The sequence below is a fragment of the Argopecten irradians genome, chromosome 1 (assembly GCF_041381155.1).
Source record: "Argopecten irradians isolate NY chromosome 1, Ai_NY, whole genome shotgun sequence".
Classification (NCBI taxonomy): domain Eukaryota; kingdom Metazoa; phylum Mollusca; class Bivalvia; order Pectinida; family Pectinidae; genus Argopecten; species Argopecten irradians.
This window is the reverse complement of record NC_091134.1, coordinates 54,970,969-54,992,818: the sequence shown is the minus strand read 5'-3', so window position 1 is coordinate 54,992,818 and position 21,850 is coordinate 54,970,969. Positions and strand designations below refer to the sequence as shown.

The following is a 21,850-nucleotide window of genomic DNA, read 5'->3' as shown; positions in this document are numbered from 1 at the left end:
TGGCTAAAGTCGGTAAAAATGGTGTGAATGTATCCAGTATAATTTCTTATGAAATGGAAAAATAAAATCTTTCGTCAAAATCTGTCTGCGTACGAAGAAATTGATTTAAAGTTTGGGAATTCTAAAACGTCCTCCCGGCTCACTATGTCCGTGGATATTTTTCCACGCAGCCTCGCTTTCAATGCTTTCAACTATTCTTTACTTTAATGGTCAGAACTGGGAAACTAAGCAGAACTTGACCGTCATATTAATATGTGAGAACTTTTGGAAGGCCAATGAACGCGTTTAGACTGGTTTTCTTTGCCCGACTATTCACTTTAATAATTCTTAATTAGTAAATAATAAATAACATTTATATTGAATTTCTGTAACACAAATACAGGGGTATTTAGGTGTTGGCTATTCTGATCTATGAGACTTATCCAACAGTTTTCTACTGAGGGAGAAGTTACACTATTAAATCTCAGAGAGAATGAAGTCTCAGAGAAAATGAAGAGAAAATGAAATAGGTTAATCAGAGTACTTCCCATGTTTACTTTGTACACACTTATAATTAACAACCCAAACAGAGAATGAAAGGTTAATCAGTTGATTAATCAGAGTTACTTCCCATGTTTACTTTGTACATACTTATAATTAACAACCCAAACAGAGAATGAAAGGTTAATCAGAGTTACTTTCCATGTTTACTTTGTACACACTTTGATAATAGGAAATGAGTCAAATATTGTCAGAATTATCCGTATGAGATGGCCATTGAATCCTATTAACCAATTTTCCATAACTGACCCCCAGTGGCCTTAGGGGCGGGGTCAAAAGGGGTCAAATAGGCTATAACTTCAAAAATCTTCTTCTGAAATCCTGGAAATGGTAGAATCACATACTCTTCGTAGATGGAAAGGTCTTGAGGTCCCTTTACAAAAATTGTGAATTATATGACCCTGGGGTCTCAGGTTTCCCCCTGGGGAGGGGGGTTAAGTTTACTATAGTTTATATAGGGAAAAACACATTTTTGAGTATTATTTGATCATTTGTAATAGGAAATGAGTCAAATATTGTCAGAATTATCCGTATGAGATGGCCATTGAATCCTATTAACCAATTTTCCATAACTGACCCAGGGGCCTTAGGGGCGGGGGTCAAAAAGGGGTCAAATAGGCTATAACTTCAAAAAATCTTCTTCTGAAATCCTGGAGGAAATGGTAGAATCACATACTCTTCGTAGATGATGGAAAGGTCTTGAGGGTCCTTTACAAAAATTGTGAATTATATGACCCTGGGGTCTCAGGTTTCCCCCTGGGGGGGGTTAAGTTTTACTATAGTTTATATAGGGAAAACATTTTCGAGTATTATTTGATCATTTGTAATAGGAAATGAGTCAAATATTGTCAGAATTATCCGTATGAGATGGCCATTGAATCCTATTAACCAATTTTCCATAACTGACCCCCAGGGGCCTTAGGGGTGGGGTCAAAAGGGGGGTCAAATAGGCTATATTAACTACAAAAAATCTTCTTCTGAAATCCTGGAAATGGTAGAATCACATACTCATAGATGGAAAGGTCTTGAGGTCCTTTACAAAAATTGTGAATTATATGACCCTGGGGCTCACGTTTCCCCCTGGGGAGGGGGTCAAGTTTACTAGGGAAAACACATTTATGAGCATTTTTTGCTCAATTTTCATAGGAAATGAGTCGAACTTGTTTAGAATTATTAGCCTGAGATAACATTTTAATATCATATCTATATTGGTCCTGGTCAACCCCCTCGGGCAGAGGGGCGGGGCCAAAAGGGGCAAATAGGCTAAAACTTTAAAAAATTTTCTTCTTAAATACTGGAAATGGTAGAACAAAATACTCTTCTTAGATGGACAGGTCTTAAGGTGTTTTATGAAAATTGTGAATTATATGACCCATCACGTTTTCCCCCTGGGGAGGGGGTCAAGTTTACTATAGTTTATATAGGGGAAACACATTTATGAGCATTTTTTGCTCAATTTTCATAGGAAATGAGTCAAACTTGTTTAGAATTATTAGCCTGAGATAACATTTAAATATTATATCTATATTGGTCCTGGTCAACCCCCTCAGGGCACAGGGGCGGGGCCAAAAGGGGCAAATAGGCTAAAACTTTAAAAATCTTCTTTCTTAAATACTGGAAATGGTAGAATCAAATACTCGTCATAAAAAAGGCAGGTCTTAAGGTGTTTTATGAAAATTGTGAATTATATGACCCTTGGGGTCTTCAGGTTTCCCCCTGGGGCAGGGGGGTAAGTTTACTGTAGTTTATAAAGGGAAAAGACATTTTTGAGCATTATTTAGTCATTATAATAGGAAATTAGTCAATTGTAGTCAGAATTATCCCTATGTGATGACCATTGAATCGTTATTACCAATTTTCTATGACTGATCCCAAGGGGGCCTTAGGGGCGGGCCAAAACGGGTCAAATAGGCTAAAATTTCAAAAATCTTCTTCTGAAATTCTGGAACTGGTAGAATCAAATTACTCTGCATAGATTGAAAGGGGTCTTAAAGTCCTTTACAAAAATTCGTGAATTTTCATGGCCCTGGGGTCCCAGTGTTTTCCCTCTGGGGAGGGGGTACAAGTTTACTTTAGTTTATATAGGAAAAACACATTTATGAACATTATTTGCCTATTTTTCATAGGAAATTAGTCAAACTGGGTTTAGAATTATTAGTCTGAGATAGCATTTTAACATCATATCCATATTGGTCTCGGGCGAATCCCCCAGGGGTCCAGAGGTGGAGGGGCCAAAAGGGGTCAAAATGGATAACATTTCAAAAATCTTTCTTCTGATTTCACAGATTATGATGGAACCAAATAATCTTCATAGATTAAAAAAGTCAAATTTATAAAATCACTGACTGACTTCAAGGGACCTGATGGGCAAATATTAGTGTTTATATGCATGTCTTTGTTTCATTCATGTTTAATTTGTACACACTTATAATTAACAACCCAAACAGAGAATGAAGTTGATTAATCAGAGTTACTTCCCATGTTTACTTTGTACACACTTATAATTAACAACCCAAACAGAGAATGAAAGTTGATTAATCAGAGTTACTTCCCATGTTTACTTTGTACACACTTATAATTAACAACCCAAACAGAGAATGAAAGGTTAATCAGAGTTACTTCCCATGTTTACTTTGTACACACTTATAATTAACAACCCAAACAGAGAATGAAAGGTTAATCAGAGTTACTTCCCATGTTTACTTTGTACACACTTATAATTAACAACCCAAACAGAGAATGAAGTTGATTAATCAGAGTTACTTCCCATTGTTTACTTTGTACACACTTATAATTAACAACCCAAACAGAGAATGAAAAGTTAATCAGAGTTACTTCCCATGTTTACTTTGTACACACTTATAATTAACAACCCAAACAGAGAATGAAAGGTTAATCAGAGTTACTTCCCATGTTTACTTTGTACACACTTATAATTAACAACCCAAACAGAGAATGAAGTTGATTAATCAGAGTTACTTCCCATGTTTACTTTGTACACACTTATAATTAACAACCCAAACAGAGAATGAAAGGTTAATCAGAGTTACTTCCCATGTTTACTTTGTACACACTTATAATTAACAACCCAAACAGAGAATGAAGTTGATTAATCAGAGTTACTTCCCATGTTTACTTTGTACACACTTATAATTAACAACCCAAACAGAGAATGAAGTTGATTAATCAGAGTTACTTCCCATGTTTACTTTGTTCACACTTACAATTAACAACCCAAACAGATAATGAAAGTTTGTTAGCTGTATTTGATAATTTGTTACCATTTTCCTTCCTTCACAGATTATGTGGCTCCCCACCATTCCGTTCTAAAGACGAGGACACCTTGTATGATATGATAAAGAGAGGAGAGATTGATTTCTCAGGAGAAGTATGGAAAGGCATTAGTGAAGAGGGTAAGCACTGATTTCTCAGAATTAAGGAGGGATATTAGACAATGAAGAAAGTAACAGATAATTTTCTATAAGGGAATATATAAAAATGTCTAATTGAAGACTGTAATGGATTTCACAGAATGTTATCTTGGAATATTTTGTTGTCTCTACAGTAAAGGGATCAAAATTGATTTATCTTTCAATCTCAATTACCTTTAAAAACCTTTTATTTTGATATTTGTATTTCTCCATCATTCTAGCCCAAGATTGTATAAGAGGGATGTTAAAAGTAGATCCAGCCCACAGGAAAACGGCCAGAGAAGTGTTGAACCATCCCTGGATAACTGTGAGTATACCACCAAACATGGAAGCTGTGGTTAAATATCTTATTTGCCTAACATGATGATTTGATATGTGATTTTCACTGACAGTATTTTCCCTAATAGATGCAGAGTGCGGGACTGTCTTAAGGAGGTGCTTTTATTTAAGGATGTATTCTTCTGAGGTTTCAGTCCCGTTGAAGTCTCGTTTCAACATAGATCAAAGAAGTTTTGAGATTTTCAAATACAATTTATCAGTATCTGTAGCAAGTTGCCAGATGCAAATTTTGTCAAAAAATTACATTTCTATTTTTAGGAGAATTTTTTATACGGGGATTTTAAGAAATGTCCCATTTGGCGGCAATTTTGAAATTGTGTCTTTTTTCGCTTCAAGTAGAGCCACAGTTTTACCATTTTTTACTGAAATTGCTTTTACTTAAATCATCACTGCGCCAGCATTTTTAGCTGTATTTAGCTAATTTTTGCTGCAAATTGTTACTAGGTTCGTAGTAATTAAAATATTGAGCATTAATATGTGTATTGATACACTTTTGTGACTTTATTTTAAAATTTAATGGTAATTTGGGCACTTTTATTTTTTACTCTAAAATACTGAACAATTGACAAAAATTCAAATGGAGCAAACAAGTAAGCACACGGACCCCCAATTTTTCTTCCTGATTTAGAAAGAACAGCCGTTTTCCTATTGATATGCAAAATAATAACAAAAGTTTAATACCAGAACTTTTTCTACGAAGGGTTAAATTTGGCAAAAATGGCTGAAAATGGTGCATTTTGTAGCTCAAAATTAAGGGGTGGGGGTAGCATATATTGTTATTCTGAGAAAAAATATTAGTCTAATTGATAAAATCTGGTATATTTTAAAAAAAGACTACCAGAAAATGAATTCTACAAATATTCATACATATCAAACACCTCATTAGGAAATTATGGCTTTAATCTCTATTTTATATGGTCAAAACGGCAAAATTCCCATAAAATCCAATATTTTGTCAACTAGGTATCTTTGAGTGACAAAAGCTCAAAAACGAGCACACGGACATATGTTTTTTATTCCATTTTCTCTTATGGTATGAACTCCTTTTTCAAAAAACCTATATGAGAAAAAAAGTTTAATACAAGAAAATTTTGACTTCTCAGAGGTGTACATCCTTAAGACAGTTTTTTATTCCAACTAGTGTAAATTTGGATGAAATGAGTTGAAATTTATTAGCAAAATGTGGTGACTCTCTTTGATAGTAATTTGTTAGCCATATCTAAAATATCCAATTAGTTCCTTATTCAACCCATGATATCAAATACCAAATGAATAAATCAGAGGAAATTTTGTTTCCTACTACAACTGCAGTACTAAACTAAGCAATAGTGGTTTGTGATGCATTGACGTTTTGTAGACTGAGCTGCACTGGATTACAATGTTAGTTTGGCTGAACTATAGAAGAAGGGTTTTATTCTTACAGGGAAATGTAAGTGAGGGTAATCATCACAATGTCCTTGAGATGATGAAAATGTGGAAGGATGAACTGAAAGTGGAGGAGGGACAAAGTGCAATAAGTAATGGTGAAGGAAATCCCGATACTACAGACGAAACAGACGGAGGGACAAATAGTCCAGTTATCCAGGAGCAAGCACCACAAAGCAGTTCACATAAGGCCAATGGCAAGGTTAGTCATCTAGTCTGTCAAGGTCAACTTCATCTAGTACAGACTTTAGAGGACACAGATCTGAGATGACATTTTAACTTATGTTAGTCTGGTCTTTTCTTATTCACTGTATATATTTAAAAGAATTCTAGGAGGTTACATTACATAATAAATAGGTAAGGTCTGACGACCTCTAAAGAAAACAATTCGCCAAAATTTAATTCACTTAGAGTGAATTCAATTAAAAATCAGATATCTGATGATTTGTTTCCATCACTTTTTTGTCTATGCATCTGGTAGATATTTTATTTATCTTTGAACCACAGACAACGCAGCATGAAGGCACATCACGAAAGGGATCTGGTGGAACAAAGAAGTCTGGAACAGCAAGTAAACTTGTAAGTATTTTTGCTTCTGCATAATAGACAAATGGTTTTATTATCCAGAGGAAAGTTTTGTGGTGAGGTCACCGGGGTATAGCCTGTGGGAAGCCAAATCAGGCATTTTCTGTGATTTTGCATTTTGTTTGATAGTACATGTGAAAATACTTTTAATATATTAAGCGGTACCTCAGCTATTGAGTATTCACCTGCTATTTTGTGTCTTTAAATTAACTTACGACATAAAGGCTGCATATATTTTCTTTTTTCGTTATAATTTCCACAGATAGCCCGCACTAGACATCTTTTTATGTAAAAAATTGTATAGCCCGCGGGCAATACGCAGAAATTACGGTAGCATAATGCCCTGAACAACTTGACCACCTTAGACTCACTGCTAACAGGCACTTACCTTAATTCAGCTGTTTCTTCAATCAAAGCTGTTGGTTAAGTGCTATTTTGAACATATAGTTAAACTACTGTTTGAAAACAGTTGGCTATTGTTTATTTTTGAAAAAGAAAAAAGGTGTAATTCTAAATTCAGTCTCAATCCTATCTTTAACTTTTAATATATTTTTTTTATGTTTATTTTACTTACTTTTATCACTTATCTTTGAATTTTCAGGCATCAAATTCAAGTCGACCAAACAGTCAGGCTTTGAATCCACCCAAACCAGGGCTCACACCAGGCTCACGAAACTCTGTAGGATCTGGATCAAAGTCGCCCTCACAACAGAAATTCTCCAATACACCCACCAGTAAAGGTGTGACCAGCACCAGTAGGGTAGGGGTTGGACAAGCAGCTCCCCGGGGGAGAGGCACCAGGAAATAGTCACACTCATAGCTCATTTGGCATTATAATTCATATCATTTATGGTGGACCAAGATTGACCACTACCAGAAATATGTTTTAAGGACAATGTGTTTTATATTTTTGTGAACGTCTCAGATTCCCATGTTACATATTGAACATTATTGAACATATTGAAAAGTTGAATGACTGAATTTGAAACTTGGACTCTGATTTTTATTTGACTTTGCTGATAGTAGAGCTGAACCAATTTACCAGCCAATTTTACATCTCTGTACTAGGATCTGTATATTTCTCTTGTGCGCTTTTCTTACCTTTACTCAAATTTCATGTTTTTGTTGTCCTGTGCAAGCTGCCTGTTGGTTTTATACATTCCTTTGAAATATTAATATATGCTTTTGTCACTGAACATATTTGTTCTTAAGTGCCCAACATGTATTTTTCCTTTTTTTTTTACCTTTTTATTTCTGGAAGGTTGATTTGATATCAATCCAAAATGAAAACCATGAAAATTGCTTTACTTTTAGAGTATAAATTCAAAATCAATCTCTTTATTTCATCAGACTTTTTCTCAGAACTTCATGTATAATATAATTGAATGAAATCTTGTAAAAGTTCTCCATTTGAAACCATTTTAGGATATAAACAAGCTCCTTTTGTCTGTTGATGTGCCAAAATATTAAGTGTATTTTGTTTGACTTTATGAATATTTGATTTACCAGGTTATCATTCCAAATTAATATCTACAGATATTTCTTCTATTTTTAGTGACTGTGCCTTTTTTCATGTACTACTTTATTTATAAATTGACTGGTGACTGCTCAAATACCATGTATTTTTGTTGTTATTTTAATTAAAAACATGTAAGTTTAGAGTGGAGAAATTAGTATTACTGCCAGTATCTTTTAAATCTTCGTTTGGATTAAAATTATATTCTTCAAAATTTTCTCATTTTAAGCAGAACCCTATGATGCCCTTGAACTAATGACATTTTATTTCTTTTGTTTCTCACTTACGTTTGATGCTTTTAAACGTTTAATAATTTCAGTTTTCTATTTTCATTGAAAAAATAAAAATAAATAATTATTGAAAACTAAAAGTATCAGTTATCTATTATTAATAGAAAGCATAGGGAAAACTAGTGAAGATTTTTTTTCAAAGACCTTCCATAGAACAATGTAGGCCTGGAAGATCAACTGATCTGTAGCAGTTTAAAAAGAAAAAAAAATGTGTTGGAATCACTGTCTGTTGTTTGATGTATGATGTACAGAATGTGATGACATAGCCTGTTGGTATGCCAGTGTTCATCCAAGTGCTCCACGGTTGTTAATACCTATGCAATCTGTATCATATCAGTATTTGTGTGCTTTGTTGTGTAGCTAGTAAGATGAGACAAGCAGTAGTGTACAGAGAGGAATGTTAGTGTGTGAGAGTGTCACTGTCACCTTATGTTAAGTGATAAGGAAGAATACTGCTCTCCTCCAGTTGTACTCTCTCTCTGATTGGTTGTTGAAATCACCTGTCCATGTGAAATGGGTGGAGTAATATCAATTTGAATTGATAGATCCATCACTTAGCTATCACTTAGCTATGCTAAACAGTTTAGCATTAATTTTGTACCATTCAAATTTGGCATTAGTTCAGATTTTTACTTTTTTCAAGATAGCTGTATATATGTGAAAACAAAGATATATACATGTATGTTTGAATTTAAAGAAATCCGTCCCTTTTATTATAAGTAAATTTGCTGTTTAATGAGTCATTTAATCTGTCCTTTAAATTCTGGTTGTTTCTTCTTAATATTAATATAAACAGATTTAAAAGATCTCGTATTGTTTTAAGATTCTTAACCTGTTGATAACAAGTGTGCCTCATAGAATATCTTTTCTTCATAAGTAAAAAGAAATAACATGTATCATTTCTTTATTCACTTCAAGACAAAAACAATAAGTATATCAAAAGCAGCCTGCATTTCAGCTATAATAATGTCTTCATTAATTGGATCCTGTGAAATGAGAGAAGTTGAAACAAAATATTTGACTACTGACATGTTGCAGGGTAAATTGAAAGTTAAAATGTAGATCTCCTTATGACCGACCTGTACTTTCTTTATCCTATAAGTGCCAACGTTAACCATATTCACTAATACAGGAACAATATCAACCATGTTTCAAATTGTACGAATATTAATACTGTTGAAATGAAATCTCATTTATTTTTAACATCAAGAACACTATATTTTCACGAAAAATATTCTTGCCAAGTGAAATTATCAAATAGAATATTTGATTTTAGAAGTTGTTCTTTGACAAATCAGATAGGAAAATGTCACAATTTGTAAATGTAATATCATTTAAATTTATTGTTTGTTTAGATATCATTCTGTATGTGTATTGCATATTCCAGAGTCCACTTCTCTTCTTGTTTGTATTGATTATGATGTGATGTGTTTGCTAACGTGACATCATATTGTTTTAGAAAAAATGATAATAATTTTAGCACACATATTAATGGCACACCAATTGATATCTAAGGGCAGATAACTCTAATATGCAAAGACCTGATAATTGGGAGAAAACAAAAATTGTTAATAGTTAATGTATTTTTTCTTTTATTTCCAAGCATTTTATCACCATGAGAATACTAGGTTGATTCAAAACATTGAAATAAAAATGTTTTTTACAGGTTTGTTTTGATTGGTGAATATTGGGTCAATATTTATTTGTGTATTTGAAACAGAACTTACTTATATATATCACTGCTGAGTTACTCTTGGTAATCTGCTGCATGGTCTTTTTAATGTTAACATTCATTTAAATGTTTTGAAATATTTACTGCACATTACAGATACTTTTGATTGTTGACAAATGGAAGTTATGCACTTTGATGAATATTTGATGGAAGCAATATTTTTTGCAAAGAATATTACCGATATAATGTAGATATGATGAGATTTTCTCAGATTTTTATATTACTAGTTTGATTGATATAATTTTATGATTATAAGAACACTACAGCTGTAAGACAAAAAGTTGATATAACAGTACCTAAATTTTCATACAACAAATAATAATAGGCATTTCAGAATTCAACAATGTGTTTTTTATTTTGAAGGATCACATATAAATACAAAAATAAATATAAAAGCATGAATAACAACTTATATTGAAGTAATTATAGAGTTCATAGAATTTTGCTGGTTATAGCTCGTATGGTTCACATAATCAACATATCATTCATGACAAGACTTGCACACTATTTATTTGTATTCAACTATTCTGTATTAATGTGCAATTAACAAATTTTACAGGACATTATCATTGAAAAATAGTAAAGTTTTATCTAAGGAAATGAAAAGCTGTAAATGTTTGAATTACAATTTTATTGGATTTTTTATTCTTCATAATTTTTCTTCAAACTGAATATTTACAAAATAGAAAGTACAAAATTGTGTCTAAATGCATACCTCCCTATTTAAACAGTATTTGTTCATAAAATTTTATCTTTCTAAAACATTTGTCTGAATGATGAAATTGACGTTAATGATTCAATATTTTATTATAAATAAGATAACTGAAAAAATCAGAAAGGTTACAAAATCTCAATTTTAAACATGTAATTTTCATTTACATTTTGAAATATGCACTTGTAATTTATGTTAATATTTGTAGACAAATTGTCTTCCTTCCGGTCGGATTTGTGGATAGATAATGAAAATGTACTGTTGTATACCTACCAAATGTATATCTGGTATGGATAGGCGTACTGTTGTATGCCTACCAAATGTATATCTGGTATGGATAGGCGTGCTGTTGTATGCCTACCAAATGTATATCTGGTATGGATAGGCGTGCTGTTGTATGCCTACCAAATGTATATCTGGTATGGATAGGCGTGCTGTTGTATGCCTACCAAATGTATATCTGGTATGGATAGGCGTGCTGTTGTATGCCTACCAAATGTATATCTGGTATGGATAGTCATGCTGTTGTATACCTACCAAATGTATATCTGGTATGGATAGGCGTGCTGTTGTATGTATACTATGGATAGCCTGTACCACCAAATGTATATCTGGTATGGATAGGCGTGCTGTTGTATGCCTACCAAATGTATATCTGGTATGGATAGGCGTGCTGTTGTATGCCTACCAAATGTATATCTGGTATGGATAGGCGTGCTGTTGTATGCCTATCAAATGTATATCTGGTATGGATAGGCGTGCTGTTGTATACCACCAATGTATATCTGGTATGGATAGGCGTGCTGTTGTATGCCTACCAAATGTATATCTGGTATGGATAGGCGTGCTGTTGTATACCTACCAAATGTATATCTGGTATGGATAGGCGTGCTGTTGTATGCCTATCAAATGTATATCTGGTATGGATAGTCGTGCTGTTGTATGCCTACCAAATGTATATCTGGTATGGATAGTCGTGCTGTTGTATACCTACCAAATGTATATCTGGTATGGATAGTCGTGCTGTTGTATGCCTATCAAATGTATATCTGGTATGGATAGGCGTGCTGTTGTATACCTACCAAATGTATATCTGGTATGGATAGGCGTGCTGTTGTATACCTACCAAATGTATATCTGGTATGGATAGGCGTACTGTTGTATACCTACCAAATGTATATCTGGTATGGATAGGCGTGCTGTTGTATACCTACCAAATGTATATCTGGTATGGATAGGCGTGCTGTTGTATGCCTACCAAATGTATATCTGGTATGGATAGGCGTGCTGTTGTATACCTACCAAATGTATATCTGGTATGGATAGGCGTGCTGTTGTATACCTACCAAATGTATATCTGGTATGGATAGGCGTGCTGTTGTATGCCTACCAAATGTATATCTGGTATGGATAGGCGTGCTGTTGTATGCCTACCAAATGTATATCTGGTATGGATAGGCGTGCTGTTGTATGCCTACCAAATGTATATCTGGTAGGATAGGCGTGCTGTTGTATGCCTATCAAATGTATATCTGGTATGGATAGGCGTGCTGTTGTATGCCTACCAAATGTATATCTGGTATGGATAGGCGTGCTGTTGTATGCCTACCAAATGTATATCTGGTATGGATAGGCGTGCTGTTGTATACCTACCAAATGTATATCTGGTATGGATAGGCGTGCTGTTGTATGCCTACCAAATGTATATCTGGTATGGATAGGCGTGCTGTTGTATAATAAGAATAAGTCTGATAGTAACATCACTGAAGACTAGCCAGATCCTAATAAGCCTTCTATGTATTTTGATAATGGCTGTTAGTATATCCCTTGCGGCGTCAATTTAAGGGTACATATCAATCCAATTATTTTATATGAAATATAAAGAATTTGTTTCATTGTTAAGGTAAATTTTGTCACTGTTTGTGCCAATTTATGTACATGTAGTTATATTTCTCCAATTAAGATTAAACTAATTTATTAAATAGTTGTTCAAATTACATTATAGTAAATATTTGGAACCCATAAAAATTTGTTTTTGGTTTCATATCATAAATGTGCTTATGAACTTATTGACTAGATTTTCTTTTTTTTTCAAGTAAATAGTAATTTATGATGAAAACAGATCAATTATCATTTCAAAGAACAGAATGAAAGATTCATTTTATCATTTTACAAATTGTAAACAAATGTCAAGTAAAATTTTGTTATCGAAATAGTGTGGAAAAGTTGAAAACAAAAGGTTTAAAAACATCATCCATGTTTAGTCAAGTTTTGCCATCGCAAATTGCTGTTATTATTTTCCCTTGTATTTGTCCAGTAAACCAACATTTCTTTTGTCGCGACTAAAAATTTTGATTTGCATTGAGTTTGTGAAGATTGACTTATTTAAAAAAAAAAAAAATTAAGATATCTTTCCATAATCGAAGTGAATGTTAATTTGCAAAGATGAAATTAGGAATTTGCAAAGTTAACTGCATGGCGAAATAAAGTTGTTTTACAGCATGTATGACCAACAACCTATCATAAAATTGGCACTGTCCACTTGGTAAGTTCATAACATCATACGTGTTTGTGATATAAAAAAACACACATCGCTTCCATCATCAGATATAATGTATAGTTCGGATGTGCATTGATTCGGAACTTAAGAAATTCATATATTATTTAGATGTTGAGATAAAATATACGATCTTTGGAAATATTAACTTATTTCCTATCCATCATGTTTTGCATTAAAATGCTCTCATTGTAAATAATGCTAGCTTCATATAGGAACAAATTTATATGTATTTTGAGAGATAATTTATAATGTTAAATCATTAAACAATGGGTGTTGCCTTGTTTGGTTTTAATATACTAATTGGAGATAACTTGTTTTGAAGCAAGGTTAACTTGTGACCATAAAGGTGGTTAAAAGACCTTGCAAGGAAATGTTTTCAGTAAACTCATCAGATTTACTTCAGAACGGCATGGCGAATCAATTACAACAGCGTGCCAAATTTCTCTTGTAAGTAAATAATTAGATTGCCGTATACAGTCATTTTAAATAATGAACATCTTCATGTCTGAAAGAAGCCACATGTGAAAATTGATGGTTAATATATTCTTCAGTTATATCTATTTAACTGACTATTTCTGTCCAAACAAGCAATTTCTTTATTAAAGATACATCTCTTTTGACAAATTAACCAGTTTTGTATGAACTAAGCAAAAATCTTTTCAAAACTAATTTGGTATACTGACATATCAAGATTGGGAAATTCAATTAATTATTAAGTTGAATAGGGCAAATCATATGTGATTTTTCTTTACGGTATGTATGTCCTGAAAGTGCCAACATATATTTTTTTTCTGTTTTATTTTGATAACATTTCCTTGCAAATCAATCTACCATTCTAAGTTATCTTGAAAATAAAAAAAATTAAAAAAAATAAAACTGTTTTGTATTATATTTTTTCACCTGACAAGTGTGAAGTCTCGTCATTTTAGAATAGTTTTTTTATTTTCAAAACATGTGAAGTATTGCGTACCGGATGATAAATCTGAAGTTTTGAGGAGTTTGGTGAGGTGGGGTGGATCGCATTCTTCAAGAACAGAGATGCCGCCCATTTTAGTTAAAAACCAGAATGTTATCTAGGTGGTATTCCGGCAAATTCAAAATAATTATACTTATAAGTGTAACAGCTCTCCAATTGGCAACCGTCACGGATTAAAAAGCCGACAAACCATTGGTATTTTGAAAAGGTAACGAAAAATTTGCTTCTGGATTTCTTATAATGTCGATCATTCATCTAGCGTTGTGAAAACATGAAAAACAAAAACAGTTACTCGAAGAGTGACAAGGTTGGTTTATTAAAAGTTGAATCAAGCCTCTCATGATTTACTGAATAAAAGAATTTAACCAAAGAGACAGTCGAAGAACGAGCATTTGGAGCCAATAGAGAGGTCCATGGAGTGACAAGCAACCTGCGCGTTCCTACTCTTATCGGTCAGCGTAGCCCTGAGCTGATAATCTCCCTGTAGGATAATCAAATAGAATTACTAGAAAGCTATACAAACGAATCTATGATAAAAGTTTGACAAGCATGCATATGTAGCGGACTTAACTGATTTCTGTCATTGTAATGAAGGATAAATTTGAATTTCACTGTCAACGGTTTCATTTAAAATATCAAAATTTCCTCTGTAGGTATAGATATCTTAATTCCACAATAACATTTTACCAGTGCAATATCTATTTCAAACTTCTCAATTTTTACCAATGGGATTGAGGTAAGATTTTTCTGTAATGAACCAGAGGTAGACACATCGTTTGTTAAATTATCCAAATTTCAAGATGGTCGCCATTTTAAACTTCTCAGGTCCGAGAGCTAAATGTTGGTAGGGATGTAAAGGAAGGGCAATCCTTAAAGTGACAGCTATGACAATAATGTTTGTAACATAATCAGTTTTCCCAGTACAAGACTCATTTCAAACTTATTCCAACAATGGAAGGGTGCTAAAACTAGTCTGGAATGGTACCAAAATCGCTCTAGCAATGCAAATGTTGGTATTTTCGGGCGTCAGTCTGAATTCTAATACGAAAACCCAAAGCTCTATCATGAAAACACAATTTGAATGTCATTTCATTTTTACCCAAGAAATCCAGCTCAGATTTGTATGGGAAGATATAGACAAAATACTTTCCGTAATTTCCCACAGGGTTCAAATTGGAATCCGTGTGCTTTTTTTTTTGTAGAACTATGCTTTGTATTAATAACTTGCGTTGCAAGGACGTCAGATGGCCGTTTAGGTCATCAAGCCTCTTTTGACATCTCCCATATATTTAATTGTTAATTACCTTCGCCAAAAAGCTCCATACTCCAGACAATTCGGGAATCGTGAAGTGTCCGTGATTTATCGCGTAGTGACCGGCTGGGATCGGGCAGGTGCAGGGGAGCCCTTCAGCTACTAGTTGTGGGGGGCAGTTTGGTACTCCGTTTTCCATGAAGTTTGAGCTCAACATGTCACATAAATCAGCATATTGACTGAAAGAAGGATGATAATACAGTGTATTAATAGGACAATAATTGGAATTGGTGAGCACTTCATTCAGAACATTTGTGCGAGGTCACATTAAAAATGTATAAAAGTCGTTTGTGCCGTATTTTTCCTGCTCACGAATCAAAAGAGTTTTTAATGTTATTCATTACATAACTTAACATTACTGGCGTTTTTTAGAATTATTTGTTAACAATAAAGATGAATTTCAGACAATAAATAAAATGGTTAATACTATATTTGCTATGTAGAAACGGATACAGGACGTCCGTCACCATCCATTCACTAACCACCGGCCAAACTTAATTTGATTACAACATTTACGAGTGTAACATCAGCATGATCTGTCAAATAACACATTGTGTTTATTCAAACCCCTGTAAATGAAACGTCACTTAAGCTCTTACCAGCTACCAACATTGGAGACGCAAGGAACTGGTACCCACAATCCCAAAACTTTTCTTTTGATGGAAACGGACATGCTCAATTGCCCTGTCAAGTTCTTGTAGAGGTCCAAGTTTCCTACGATATCAACATCGCCTGGGATGACGACTGGGAAAGGATTGGCTGAGGCGGTGTTCACATGGACGAGGTTTTCAGGGTTACGCTGGTTGTTGGCTGGGGGACGAATAATAAAAAAGTACTGTAGTAATGTTATTGCATACGATTATTGTGCACAATCTTTCGCGGTAGAAGGCCGAACATTCTGATATATTCCAATTACTTTACTCCTTGATTTGTAAAACGAGAGGAAGTAACTCAACAGAATGAAGGCTACTATGACTCCATTAACATATGGATGTGAAACATTGTCCTTAAAAACATGTTGACTTCCTTAATACCAGTATGATGATAGTCACATACACTTTCAGTACGTCAACTCCGTTTTGACATCCATGAATGAAAACAAGTAAAATATATACTGAGGTTAGCAATGGATTCAACCTTCATCGCAACAGACTGTAGTGTAATAATATAAGACTTGTTCATAAGTGGATATAAAGGATCAGAATATTCTACCCTCGGGTCACAAAATGTTGCAAAACCCTCGGTTTTTCTTTCATACCTCGACATTTTATTGCAATTGTACAACTATAATATCTCGCCATTTTGAAATAAGTTCGAAGAACACCTCGACTGCAAGTCAATTATCCATACATGCAAAATAACGTGTTATTTTCAACAATTCCATTGTTTGCATCTTTTATAGTAATACCAATGGGTAGCCATGTAATACAGCCTCAGGCGATATGAGTGTATTGTCCGAGCCAGTACATCCTCGATACTCCAGGGGTTCCGACCACTTACGATCTCTACACCCCTATGCTATTATATCTCATAGTAAAACTGAAGAATAGAACAGGAAACTAAATCATTTGATGTACATCAAAAGAGCCGTATAACGGTACACTGTGGTTGACTGTGTGGCTTACATGTTAGGCGTCGCTCTCTCTGTAGTCTTCAAAGGAAATCTTTGCTAGCCTGTGATTGGTCAAATGTTTTCAGCTGAGCTGCAATCAATTTCACTATGAGATATTCCAGGAGTGTAGAGATCGTAAGTGATTGGAACCCCTGGAGTATCGAGGATGGAGCCAATATTACACCAGCAGGTATGAAAGAAAACGTTTTCTTTATATATCATACATCTAAATTCCCTGTTATAATATGAAAGTAAACAAGGCTAATAGACAATTCATCACATCGAGTACTTATCAAAATGGCACAGGATTTAGTGCTCTATTCAATATTATAATCTCTGAATTTCCTCATATTCACAATCTTGTTATCAAAAACTCTAATAGAAGAATGTGTTGTAGATATCATGGTCTGCTCTATAAGTCGTGACTTAAATGACCCTGACCACATGAAACTGTTCAACAACTACTTCGAGTCTTATCTATCTGGATAAAATTCGTGCCACACATTTGTAATGAATAATTTGTCATATATCTTGAAAATTGAAATATGTAAGGAATCGTCTAGCCTAGATCTTTCCATTTTTCATGGATAGTGTTCTTATATTGCTTTACAAAATGCTTTCTGCTGGCTGCATAGATTGCTACTTCTCCCCCATTAATGCAACGAATCTATAATTTGTTGTTTTTGTCATATACATTTCATTTAATTATTAGACTAATCAAACAGTTTCATAATCCATATGCATGTATATACTTCATGTAAATTTTAAACGCAAAAAGCGCTAAATTCCTGACTCTAACCCTTGTTGTGCCCTATAACTCATGACAAGACCCTAAAACCTTACTAGGATACGATAGAAAACAAAAACAAAAACAAAAACAAAAATCAAAACAACAGCAAACAAAAAACAAAAAAAACAAAAAAAAAAAATCACACACGTTGACATCAGAGTGAAAAAAAGGTGTAAAGAAATTAAATATATGAATTACTGAAGTGCTGATGTTTTTTTTCATCACAGTATTTGTCGTATAAAATATTTGAAACGCAAGCTTCTTTCTATATAAACAAAATGGTTTGTAGTATAAACGAGTCCATTTGTTACACTTTTGATGTATAGATAACATGTAAGGTCATCGGCCTGATTACTATGTGTTCTTATCTAAGGGGAGGACAGTCGAAAGCACTTTTAGTTTCTAAATGTCATGAATACTCTTGAAATATCTTTACTCTTTGGTTGACTTTCCGTTTGTCCCTAACATAATTTTTAGATCCGTGACAATTATCACCTGATGCCATCTTTCACCACTATCATGACTAACTGCATCTGTTGTCTTCGCCATTGTGTCGTTATCTAGATATGAGGACTCACTCCCGTTATTTTAGGGATGTGTAATTTTGGTTTAGAAACATTTATGTAGTTTTTGTATTTTCATTAACATTTTCAATGTAGGAATATTGATACTGAAATCGTATCGATGTTTGAGATCCCTTTCCTAAGAGTGGCGATGGTGCCTTTGTCACGTTATTCCTGTTAAGTGTAGATTCACTGTCAGATCTTTTCTCTAGGAAACATTAACGCGTTTCCTTTCTAGGACAGGTGTCGTGCTATGACGTCAGATGTCATTTTGTTAGTATTGCTATCTAAGATTGATATTGTTTTCTGATTGTGTGCATATATATATATGCCATTATGTTGTATAAACAGGTCAATGTACGTATTGGAATGATATTCCTTATAATAATATCTTAAAAGTTCATTTTTCATATATTTCTAAACATTTCGTTCTATCTTTTAGCATAATTTAGTTTAATCTTTAAGCAACGAAAAAAAAATCAAGAAGTCTGAATTGCTATTTTTCAGTCCGTCTGTTTACTAGCACTATTTTGTTTGAGAGTTGTTTACACTAAAGTCAAATTACTGTAAAGCACTTTAAAATCGTGGGGTCAATATTTCCCGGTTTCCATATAAGGACATATTCACGGAATTCAAACTGTATGGTTCACAGATACAGACAATTCGTGAATAACATAAGTACATCAATGGATTTCTGAATATTTCGCCGTTGTTTAGAATTCGCAGGTTTCATTTAAAATAGAAACCATCCGTGAAGTTCAATAGTTATACAATATTTTTTATACAGAGTAGTTTGTTTTTCGTTAACTGCAGACATTGAACGTATGAAGTAATATGTACGCCTTACCATAGGCTTGACAGAAAATCGACGGTATCAAAATCGGCCTATTTGTGAATTAAAATCAAATTCGTTCGCGGTTTTTCAAAAAGAAGTCATTATGGCGATTATGCGTAGTAATGCTCGGAAGTCTGCATCGCTCAATGTCGATTCAACTCCATAATTTTACTTTTCTGAACGAGTGCAGTAGACTTCAAAATTAACTTTTCAATCAATATGTAAATTGATAAAATGTCTATTAAGTTAAAAATAATAATAATCCTTCAAACTACATAACACTGCTTACAAGAAAACACACACACATATATATAAGAAATAATGAAAGAATAATTTACTGGATAAATATATGAATGACGGAGTAAAACACTTACTTCTCATGCAATCACTGATGTGGACAGTGCCGGCATGACACAGGGAGACCAGTGAGATGGCTGCCACTACACTAAGGAACGACATGACTGACTGCGAGAATCTCGAACAATGGAAGAAAGTCCTTATCGAACCTTTATAAGACCTCTGGAGATAGACACCTGGCCGAGGTGTTCATGTGAATATCGATATGGCTTATAAAGGTGAAACTCGCTATTAACCATTCCAAGTTTCTCCAAAAAATCAGGTCGATATATTCCTGTTAAATGCTTGCTAACATCATTTATACGCCGTTATGGAATGCTTAGATTATCCGTTCTTGAAATGTTTAGGAGAATTATATTTATTTGGATCTTAGTCAATACCATGCTAACAAGGCATAACAAATACACTGAATATACGTGGTATGACGACCTAGACCAAAAATGCTGACCTGATAGGTTAAGTAGTGTACAATGATGTGACGTCATATTGTGTACATATATTTTTTCTGAGATTTTTCATAAGAAGCAATGGAACTCTTTTCATGATGGAATTCATTGCTTAGCAACGAAGAAGTTTGGTAATTTATGCGAAATAAATTTCAGATTTTAGATTAGAAACCAAAATGGTCTATGATAGCTATTATAACCGATACTTAGTAATCGTGATGTGATGGAACATAGGCGTATTATACTTTATCACATTATCCGCCTTACATATCCACTGATTTTGCCCGTGTAATATTTTTGCATATGTCACTAGTATAATATGACCTGGAGCGATTTTCATTGGCTAGAAATTCATTGTGACGTCAGATTGAAACAATAAAATGGCGTCAGGAAGAATGCTGTGACGTCAGGATTACCATGACGGCAGGCCTCTGCTGGATTTTCGGAATACATTTTGACGTGAAATTCTTTGTTATGTAGGTATTTGTAGTTATATGATAAAAAGTATCTTAAATTTGTGTTCATTTCACATGAGATTTTATGAAACTCGTCTCGAAGTTTTAATCTTTGCTCGCCAAGGCTCGCAAAAATAAAAAAAACTTCTTAAACTAGTTTCATAAATCCTCATATGAAATGAACACTCATGTAAGATCCTATATATAGTGATATCGCCTTAAACAATATTCAGTTATTAATTGATATTTCAGTTTCAACAGAATTTTTGCATGATAATAAATTAAAAGGATTGAACAACCGGCAATGTCTATGCGAAGTTTATAATATGTAACAAAATATACAAACTAATTGAATTATTACAATACAATATACATGTACGTGCAAATAACATTTTATCGAAAAACATTCGTAGAAGTGATGCCATTACCAAATATCATAGAAATATAAGGATATTTATTCCATTTACCAAACTTGTAACATACCAGTTATAAAGGAATTGCTTTCACCAGTAGGATACAGACTGTTAAACTTTAAACTTTTCTCTTACTCTCGGCTTTGTGCAGATCTGTGTTAATGACATTTGTAATGAATTACATACAGTGACACAACAATAACTGGTGCACATTGTACAAAATTTAAGATTATAATATGTACCTTTTGTGTAAATATGAAGATAAAAATATCGAAATTAGCTGTAAGCGTAGCTGTCATTTTTGCGTAACTCGACTATACATACAGGTCATGTAAAAGGTTATCAAATCATTCTTTTGTAAGGATCATCCTATTTTAACAATCTTTTGTTCGTGAATAAAATTGCGATAAACACATGTGACAGATTAAGACATCCCATTGGAACATTACAGTTATATATCAGCATTATGTCACTATTGTTTTATGGGGTATGGAAAATGTAGCGGATTCTTAGCGTTCGTGTATCTATTTTGTCGTTGGTAGTTTTAATCTATATATCGACTACCAGTATTACTCAATGCTTAGGATATTTATGTGATATATTTTTATATTTCTTATCACATGTTAATTGACAAATGTGTAATACCGAGTTAAATGGCATTGTTTATTTTAAACGACACCTATAATACAACGGTAAATCCTATTTCAGGCACATCACTAAGACGTTTATTTCTTTAGGAACTATTTTTCTTACGTTTTTGTTGGAATCTATGTCTTGTTGATAGACTTACGGTTATTACTAGTAATAATAGGTTGAGTATATTTTATATGCATTGACATTTTCAGTTTGCATTGCATTGATGTTTTGATCAAATAGTAAAATTCAACGAGGAAAGGCATCGTAGATGTTTGTTTTTTGCATGGCAGCATTTCTGTAATAATGTAATGTGACGGGGACTAGT

At 33.6% G+C, this 21,850-nt stretch overlaps 1 protein-coding gene and 1 pseudogene across 1 annotated transcript; one reads left to right on the top strand and one right to left on the bottom strand.

Moving 5' to 3' along the window:
• Positions 1-11,117, top strand: part of LOC138333880 (myosin light chain kinase A-like) — a 45,605-nt pseudogene extending 34,488 nt beyond the window's left edge.
• Positions 11,118-14,398: 3,281 nt separating this feature from the next.
• On the bottom strand, positions 14,399-19,738 carry LOC138333848 (ganglioside GM2 activator-like). Its single transcript, XM_069282480.1, has 4 exons — positions 19,593-19,738; positions 16,018-16,228; positions 15,411-15,597; positions 14,399-14,587 (listed from the first exon to the last, which is right to left on the bottom strand). Exons 1-4 carry the CDS (start codon positions 19,675-19,677, stop codon positions 14,468-14,470), a joined length of 603 nt encoding a protein of 200 aa, XP_069138581.1. The 5' UTR covers positions 19,678-19,738; the 3' UTR covers positions 14,399-14,467.
• Between the last annotated feature and the right edge of the window lie 2,112 nt (positions 19,739-21,850).